This window comes from Astatotilapia calliptera, chromosome 5 (assembly GCF_964374335.1).
Source record: "Astatotilapia calliptera chromosome 5, fAstCal68.1, whole genome shotgun sequence".
Taxonomy (NCBI): domain Eukaryota; kingdom Metazoa; phylum Chordata; class Actinopteri; order Cichliformes; family Cichlidae; genus Astatotilapia; species Astatotilapia calliptera.
The window spans coordinates 24,293,624-24,303,273 of record NC_137426.1 but is presented as its reverse complement, the minus strand read 5'-3'; the positions used below and the strand labels follow the sequence as shown (position 1 = coordinate 24,303,273).

Genomic DNA, 9,650 nt, shown 5'->3' with positions numbered 1-9,650 from the left:
ACATCATTACTTTTGCAGTGGTGACATATTGGTATTCGTATTAGAGCACATTTCAAAAGCCACACTATTTTTCCAGTAGCACTCAGCATAGTAAGCCAAACAATCATTTCCAAGAGCATAGCAGATAACTTAACGACGACTAATCTCGATAGGCGCAAAATATTTTATATTTTGGGGTATTTAACCTGATGAAGAAATCAGACAAATCAACAGGTCATCGTCTCTTCTAATTCAGCTCAATAACGACACCCAGCGGTTGGTTCCGCTCTCAAGTGACCACAATAATTTAATAAATTATACTGTGTTTTGGAGCCCATTGTGCCATTTTGTCACTACGAAGGCCAAGTTCGACATTCACGTGAAAGACATTAAAATCCCATCGTCACAAAAGAGGCGTTCCCATACCGGGAGTCGAACCCGGGCCGCCTGGGTGAAAACCAGGAATCCTAACCGCTAGACCATATGGGACACTGTACTCACCAGTCGTGTAATGTTGCATAATACATGTACGCAAACGCATGGCACCCAACGATCATTACCTTTGTCTGTTTTTGTTAAGTTGTATTCTTGTTATTCTGATTTGCACGAATTGGAACAATTATTTGTCTTCAGTAAATTTCATTAACAATTTGTCTTCAGACAAAAAGAAAAATTATGATTGTAGGAAACAACATCGTGTTTTCAGGCAACATTACCCAGCTTTATTTTTCCTAATTTTTCACAAATACCAGTATTATAATGTGCTTTCTTGTTTTTGAATTTTACAAGTAAAAACACATAATAACAACCACAAAATCAAAAGCGTTTAAATTCAGAGTACATAAATAAAGTTAATTTAATGAAGTATATTTTGACTTGGAGACGCGGAACGTTAGTTAGGGAATTGCTAACAACCGGCGCGTTTGGATGTAACACACCAAACGCTTCCTCTGAAACAAGCGAACTCATTGAAGGGTTTTTGGCTGAAGGTAAACGAGCCGAGCAAGTGAAGTTATTTTGAATAATACTGGGAAATTGTACACATATATTTCCCCGGACATTGTTAAACTGATGGAATTTTGATGTTTGATGTATATTTGTGTCTAATATGCAGTTAATTGTGTAATTGGTTGCGCTGTTAGCTAGCACGCCTGCTCGGTATCACCGCTAACTGCAGCTAGCAGATAACCCGGTGTCACAGCAAACTTGAAACCAAAAACTAGAATCAGCTCTCAATATTTGCTTTAACTTGTTGGTACTGTACATTAATCTTACGCAAATAACGCATCTATCTTTTTCTAGATCCTGCGTTTAACGTTAAAAGATGTTTTTGACCAGATCGGAATATGACAGGTAGGTGCAGCACAAACTGCTTTGTCATTTATTGAGCGCTTAACAGAGGGAAATGAACAAACGAACGAGAGCACACAGGTGTTTTATTGTCTACCCGAGAAAGAAAGCCCGGTTAAACGCCGAAAGAAAATATAGAAAATACTGATTTCGTTAAACCCTTATTGTAACAGTGTCTCTACAGCTTGTATCAGCTAGCAGCTAATAATCAATGTTAGGAAAAAGTTGGTTTGCTTTCACTTTCGGTATGCCATCCTTTTCAAGCTGAGCGTTTATTTACTTTACTGTTATGAGGTAATAGACGTGCAAATAATAATAGTGAAAAATAACGTTTACAGCTATCTTTAATATATTAATCGTTGTTAAAATTTCTAAACTTTAATTTCTGTTTTCCAGAGGTGTGAACACATTTTCTCCTGAGGGAAGATTGTTCCAGGTTGAATATGCCATAGAGGCAATAAAAGTGAGTACTTCACAGGAATCTTTAACTATTTCTGCGCGGTTATTAAACAAAGTGATTATATTCGAGCTCATCTATTTTCTTTGGCCTGGCTTTGCTCTTCTAGTTGGGCTCCACAGCCATCGGTATCCAGACTTCAGAAGGGGTATGTCTGGCTGTGGAGAAGAGGATCACCTCTCCCCTGATGGAGCCCAACAGCATTGAGAAGATCGTGGAGATTGATAGTCACATTGGTAAGTGGAAATGGACCATGACAAAGGATTAAGGCTTTTGTTGACATAATATTACTGGCTGTTTTTTGTAATGAGAAAAGATATCCAGTCAGCTAAACCAGTTAATTGATTCTTTGATTAAAATTGGACTTGAAATGCATGTTATTGTTTTTGTTTTTTTTTACACAGAAATCCAGTGCAATATTGTTAAAGAAAAAGAAAAGCAAAAATATTTATTATTTTCTTTTTAGCCCAGAAAATATTATTATTAATTGAATGTACACTTCAATTTCCAAAAACTTTTATTCCCTTACAAAAAAGAGAAATGTGGACAAAAGCAACTGAAACCGTCTAGATCAATAGATTGAAACAACCTAAAGAGTCATTCCATGTGAATTCATTAAATCTTAAAAAAGATTCCAGCCAGACCCTCTCTGATTTACTTCAGAGCACTGATTTTAAATATTTTTGCAATTAAATCAGAGCCATTTAAACCAAGCATTGCTTAAACCAAATATTATTAGATTTAGTTTTTTGGCTGATATAGTTTGTGTGACAATATAGACCAAATTAAAGCTGTTAATGAAATTATTTTTGAAAGCATCATCTCTTTATTATTTGGTCCCTTTGCAAGACTGTAAAGCAGAAAATAGATAAATAAACATTTTAAGTAAACAAAGTGCCATTAATAGTACTTTAAACCAGAGAATATCACTGGGCTACTCCATGTAAAGATTGGTGAAAATATCTTAAAGTTCTCTTTTCTTTTTTTTCCCCCAAATATTTTGTGATTGTCAGTGTGTCGTTTTTTTTGTTTTGTTTTGGGGTTGTTTTTTTTTGCAGCCCTCTGTTTAAGGGAGAGTATTCATCTTTTTAAAAAAAACACCTCGAGAAATGATTCTCTTTCCTTTGCTTCAGCAAAAACTCTTTGGTATAAGTGGCTTAAATTAGTCAGAACACTGTCTCGCAAAGCTAAGCAAATCAAGTCCTCAACTTTAATTTTCACACTGTTGTTGTAGCTGTTTCAGACAAATTTTAATCATCCACATTCTTGCACAGTAAAGCTTTCCTTCGGATTACACGAAATTTCATCTCGTTTGTCTCACTTTGATGGTGAAGAGTCTTGCTTTAGGCCACAGCTTGTGAAAGATAAATGCAATTTAGTTTTCTTTCTTTTCACGTCTTAGGCTGTGCCATGAGCGGCTTGATAGCTGATGCCAAGACTCTTATCGACAAAGCAAGAGTGGAAACACAGGTATGATTTCAGAGCACAGCGCTGTATAAGGCATATTTAGAGTGCTGTGTTTATCTGCGGTTAACCTGTATGTGCTCTGTTTCAGAACCACTGGTTCACTTACAATGAGACGATGACAGTGGAGAGTGTGACTCAGGCTGTGTCCAACCTGGCGCTGCAGTTTGGTGAGGAAGATGCAGACCCTGGTGCCATGGTGAGTCACTCAGCCAGTGTTTGTGTTTTAATTTTGAGATGCAGACCTAAAAAGTTTGATGTTTAACTTCTATTTGTGTCTTTGCTTTGTTTTAAACAGAGTCGACCTTTTGGTGTAGCGCTTCTGTTTGGGGGAGTTGATGAAAAAGGACCTCAGCTGTATGTCAAGATAATTGTTTATTATTTTAAAATTTAAGGGATATTTGCTTGCTTTGCTTAAACACATGTGTGTAATACAGGTATCACATGGACCCATCAGGAACTTTTGTGCAGTGTGATGCTCGGGCCATCGGTTCTGCATCTGAGGGAGCACAGAGCTCTCTGCAAGAGGTCTACCACAAGGTAATAACAGCCATGATACCATAGCATTGTACCAACCATATGCCTGCATTACACGCTGTGTAATTCACTCATGTTATCCAGTTAAGTACGGTACTCCTGTGTTTTCTTCACACTCCCATGTCATGCTGGAACACAGCCTGCTTCAGCGGTCAGATTGAGTCCACTTAGCTGGTACAAGACAAGTTACAGCTGATGAGGATATTTCAATATCAGTGTCTCAACTTCCATCACTCTGTTGCTACAAACATACAAATAGTTTTCTTGGACATTTGTCCAAGATGGGAAACCAGAAGTTCTTAAAAAAAAAAGGAAAAAAAAAACACACTCTTAAGCTACTTTGGCCACAGCACCCAAGAAATGTAGAAAAAAAACCTGTCTCAGCTTCCCAAAGCTTCAGCTGAAATATTTAAAACAAAATTTCTGGAGATGCCACATCTGTCTGTCTGCGCTCGTCCACTAAACAGTGATGCAGTTCCTGGTTTGTGGAATAACCATAAACTTGTGGCTGGGATGAATGATCGCTGTGCTGACTAATTTAGGTTTTGGTTAAGCGACGTTTAAGGAACATGAAATAAATCAGTCAGCACAGAGAAGTATTGAAAAATGTTGACAGACATATTTTAGACATTTATGTCTGGTATTAAATGGTCATAAATGGCGAGAACATACAATTTTTGTGTTTTACTTATGTATACTACACTCACAGGCATTTATAATTTAATATATGGCTTAGCTGGCAAGGGACAATTTAAAATATGTCCCACGCCTTAAAGAGTTACAGGGAAGGTTTGACTCAGGTCATTTAACAGTTTGAATATAGTAGGGCTGCCACGATTAGTCAACTAGTCAAGATTACGTCGACTATCAAAATTGTCGACGACTGATTTAATAGTCGACGCGTCGTTTGAAGCTTTGTAAGATCACAAAAGACGCAGGAATAAGTAGTAGGATTTAAGAGTGTAATAACGGAAACAGAAGATGGCAGCACTGCATGTATAAGGATGCCAGCTGCCGTTAAACCCCGAAGAAGAAGAAGTAGCTCTGTCCCAGAATTCATAGCACAGTTTCCAACAGTTTCCAACAATAGACCCTGTGCACAAGAGAATGCTAACTTCCTGGTTTGAGACCGGATGTGGGGTTGTACATTTCCGGTAGCTTTACTTTGCGGTCAATCGCTACTGCGAAGATATACTCCAAAATCATGTCCAAAACTCGAAAAGGGAAAGATCGCGTTAAGTTTATGACACAACAGTGGTGAGTGTTCCCACCTTCTGCTCCAGAAGGTGGGAACACTCACCACTGTTGTGTCATAAAAAAAATCTAATGATCAAAAAAGCAAAAAATGAAAAATTGCTGAACGATTGCTGGTAACGGTTTCTATACATTAGTATTTACGAAGGGTATGTTGTGACTTACCTTCAAAATTACAGCGGTCCCTCGCTATAACGCGGTTCACTTTTCACCTCGCTGTTTCGCGGATTTTTTAGTGAAAGTTTGCATGCTTATTTTTATTTTTTTTACATCACATTGTGTCCTGATCGCTGCAGACGATTTCCTCCGTGACCTCTCTCCTGTACAGTATAGAATCGCTGCATCGATCGCTAGCAGTGTGACTCTGAAGTGCAGTACTGTATGTCCACGATGTCGACGAAACGTTTTGCACCGTCAAAAAATAAAATTAGCTACTTGATTTCACCTATCGCTGGTTATTTTTAGAACATAACACCCGCGATAAATGAGGGACAGCTGAGAAATATAACATTTGAATCCATTTTCTCTTTTGCCCTGAGACGTGGGGAAAAAATATCGACAAGTCGATGAACATCATTTACAGATATATTGGGTAAATGCCCAAGACATCTATAGAAATGTAAATCACCGCTTGATTCATTCATTTGCTTAACTTGTTTTGGACCGTAAACAAGGCGCGAATAGGACACTGGAAACAAAGCTCCCCACAGGAGTTTCCGCACCGGAAGTAGCATATGCTAACGTGCACGTAGTCTATGGCGACAGCTAGTTAGTTTTAATACTACTCTTATTATTCTTTCTGGGTCACAAAATTAAACGTTTAACATATTTTCAGGCGAGAATGTAACTGTATAAACCTCAAATATCTGCTCAGTTTTTCAAGACACCACATATTTTCAAAAGCGCTCCGACGTTTTCGGAGACGTCTGTTACCCACTAGCTCGATAGCTAGCCGGGGGCAAGGCTCACTAGAGCCCGTGAGAACACTGGACTCCCAGCAAATCGTTTTCAAACCCACCGCCGTCTTTTGCTACTCAGGTTAAACATGATATGTAAGTCACTTAGATAACTTAAAAATGTTATTGTTTGGCTTTTTTCAGTATTTTATTTGTTCCTGAGTAAATCGGCAGTGTTGGGAAGGTTACTTTTAAAATGTATTCCACTACAGATTACAGAATACATGCCCCAAAATGTATTTTGGGGCATGTTGTCTGGGTCAACTTTGCTAGCCAGAGACAGAGAGAGGCGTTGAAAGGCTGCTCCAACGGAACTTATCCGGTTGTTCAGTGATGACGCGACGAATCCTACTTCCGGGCCTAAAGTAGTCTGCGTTTAATATGGCTTTTGTGTTGTTAACATGTTTAATGTTATGTATTTTCTTCTATTTAATCTCAAAAAGCTTCTAAAACAGTCAGAGATCACTGTTGACCTCCCTCGGCTTTTATTACCGCTAATCATTTATTTAAGCTCAGTTTTTAAAACCTTAGGATGTAACTACAGCCCAGCCCATGCAGCAGTATATGAATGACTAACCTCGTATTGTGGATGGATTATCTCAGTTGTTCTCCTGGCTGAAGTTTGGTCCTTTTACAGCATCCTGCCATGCGATTACATTTGTTCCTGACCACCGAGAACACTCACGTTAACTTTTATCGAGTGGAAAAAAAGTTAGCTTGTTTATATTATGCTAACATAGCTGTGTCGCTAGCGGCCACGTAGCACATCATTATATACCAGCTAGCCAAACTTCAGTAACCCTACAAACGTCACTGCTGTTTAGTTTTCTGTCTTCATTTATGTTGGAAGTGATAACAGAGCTGTACTTTTTAATTTGTTTCCAAAACCCCGCAGTCAGGACATGCTATATTGTATTTAGATAGCAGGAAGTTAGCTCGCTAGCTTCTAACTTCTAACTCCGTTAAATGTCATAAATTCCGTTTTCATGAATTGTTACACCTGGTAGAGCAGAACGCTGATCATTTTATTAAAGATGAAAGACTTTAGACAGTTTTTCAACTCTCAGTAATGCCATAGTGATCGTTTGATATATGGACCTGCAGCGGAGTTTAGGTCCAGACACGGCTAGTGACGTCAGACTGAACAATCGGATTGTTTCGGAGGAAAACACGAACACAGCGTACAGTCGAGTCTTAATAGCTTACTTACAACTGGGCTCATCGGGCACTCTTCTTAGCTGCAGTGGTTATTATTATATTTACATGCTTCCAGCTCCCTTTTCTCCTCGATGACAGCTCCTTTTCTCCCTCCTCGCGCTCACAGACACATAACGCAGTCCATTCTCCCTGCAGCATGGACTACACTGCCCATGAGGCTACATTCTTTAGGGCTATGCAATAATTGGGGCTATGCCTGTAGCATTCTGCCTATTAGCTTAGCACAACAACAACAAAAAGGCGCCGCTCTCTCACCCAGGAAACACAGTCGCAGAGAGCGTGTCAAACCTGTAACCATGGCAACCGTAACGCTGCCGCCTGGAACAACAGAACAGCTGTCAAACAAAACCCAAACAGTCCTGACCCGCAACAATATGAAACAGGAAAGTACCGCCGTGTAATCCATTTATTTCAACAAAGTAACTGTATTCTAAATGCCACCTTTTTAAACGGTAACTGTAACGGAATACAGTTGCTCATATTTTGTATTTTAAATACGTAACGGCGGTACATGTATTCCGTTACTCCCCAACACTGTAAATCGGTTTGGCTGAGATTAAAGTTATAGTTTTTACACAGCTGAATAAATGTCAAGCAGACAACTGATTATCAGAAGTGTGAGATGCTGGAGAATATACTCCGGTGTCCCGTTATATTTTAGATAGCAAGGAGTTTATTAAACTTCACCGAAACAATCTGCAAATTTCATTAAAATTTAATAAACTATCATCTTGTCTTTATTTTTAGTTAGCACATACCTTAAACACTTAAAGCTGTAAGCTAATGATAGTTATATAAGAGCAGATGCTGCTGGTGCAATAAGCTGGACGTTTTACGTCCAGTGGATGATGATCTGATTAGTCGACTAATCGCAAAAATAATCGGTGACTAGTCAACTATCAAAATAATCGTTTGTGGCAGCCCTAGAATATAGTCAGAATTTCTCCATGATGGACGGGTGTATGTTGTGAAAACTATGGACACGCAGATTTGAATAGTTTTGTCTTTTTGTCTTTCCCTGTCTCTGGAAATCTGACAGTCCATGACATTAAAAGAAGCCATCAAGTCATCTCTCACCATTCTGAAGCAGGTGATGGAGGAGAAGCTCAACGCCACCAACATTGAGGTTTGTCCCACTCTGATACTTGATGCCAGAAGGTTGTATCTGTCCATTTCCAACCAAATCAGCTGTGTTATTTGGACTTAAGTTGCAAAGACCTGCTGTTGTCTAAATGGTTGTTTTTCACACATACTTTCTTAATCTGTCTCCTCTACAGCTGGCAACAGTAGAGCCTGGTAAGACCTTCCACATGTATTCCAAAGAGGAGCTGGAGGAGGTAATCAAGGACATCTAGAGCAGGAAAGACTTGGTCTCGGTTTCAGTTCTGGGCACGAGGGAAGAGGGTGTGAAGGCGCACCTGGGCCGAATGTCACAAAGCAGCCACAACTTTCTATCCGTACATTCTCATTATTTGCTGCATTCAAAATTGCAGTGCAGAAGCAGTTTCTATATACGATCCAATAATTTTTCTTTACGTCTCTCAGTATCTGTACGTGTCTGTACAGGAGTCTGACCGGGACTTATAACTGAGTGGCAAGGGGGAAAAATGTGGGGGAGGAGTGGGAGGGGTATTTTTGTTACGAATCAGTACAATTAAACTGTTGTATTCAGAAAGTTGCCGACTCTTTGCAGTTTTTGTTTTTCTTGTCTTTCAACTATGGTATTTCAATAATATCTAATTAGTATTAGTAAACCGTATTGCAAACGCAGCGCAACTGGTTTAGTTTTGTGCTCATGATACCATACACATGTTAGCAAAAACTAAATTGAAGGCATCATCCTTTGTCAAAAAGGCCTGTTTATATACACAGTCTCCCATTTTCAGAGGCTCAGAATTAACTAAACAATTGGCAAGTGCTTTCATGACCAGGTTAGGCCTGCTCCCTTATTTGATGAGAAGTAATGCAGATGTAATGTCTTAAATTTATTCAAAGTATTGAATTTGTGTTTCATAACTTTTTACTAATATAAGTGAGGGATTCCATGACTAGGCTGAAAATCTAAAATAAACTGATCAGAGAGAGCAAAAAACCTTCGGAGCAGCCAAATTGGCAATCTGTTTCATGATTTAGAAGAAGGAATCCACTGATCAGTTCAGCAGGAACAGAAGGATTGAAAGACCACAGGAGACAGCTAAAGTGGATAATTATAGAATTATTTCCATTGTTTAAGAAAAATAACTTTACGAGTCAAGGACAGGACAGGCGCATCACTGTCAAGATCTGCAATCATGTTTTTATGATTGGAGAAGGAGTTTACAACAAGATTCAAAATGCTGATTATAAAAACAGGAAGGCTGGAAAAGACTTTTTTCTAGAAAGAGCCTGCACAGTTCTGGAAAAAATTCTTTGGACAGATGACTTTACCAGAATAA

The 9,650-nt window shown here is 38.9% G+C and overlaps 1 protein-coding gene and 1 non-coding gene across 2 annotated transcripts; one reads left to right on the top strand and one right to left on the bottom strand.

The window, feature by feature from the left end:
• Positions 1-396: 396 nt before the first annotated feature.
• trnae-uuc (transfer RNA glutamic acid (anticodon UUC)) lies at positions 397-468 on the bottom strand. The gene has a single exon. It is a non-coding gene; the product is annotated as a tRNA-Glu (tRNA).
• Positions 469-863: 395 nt separating this feature from the next.
• psma5 (proteasome 20S subunit alpha 5) lies at positions 864-8,890 on the top strand. The gene is made up of 10 exons (XM_026168345.2): positions 864-968; positions 1,282-1,332; positions 1,726-1,792; positions 1,896-2,022; positions 3,189-3,256; positions 3,342-3,449; positions 3,549-3,607; positions 3,688-3,790; positions 8,255-8,341; positions 8,493-8,890. The coding sequence occupies exons 2-10, from the start codon at positions 1,304-1,306 to the stop codon at positions 8,568-8,570; spliced, it is 726 nt and encodes a 241-aa protein (XP_026024130.1). The 5' UTR covers positions 864-968; positions 1,282-1,303; the 3' UTR covers positions 8,571-8,890.
• Positions 8,891-9,650: the final 760 nt, after the last annotated feature.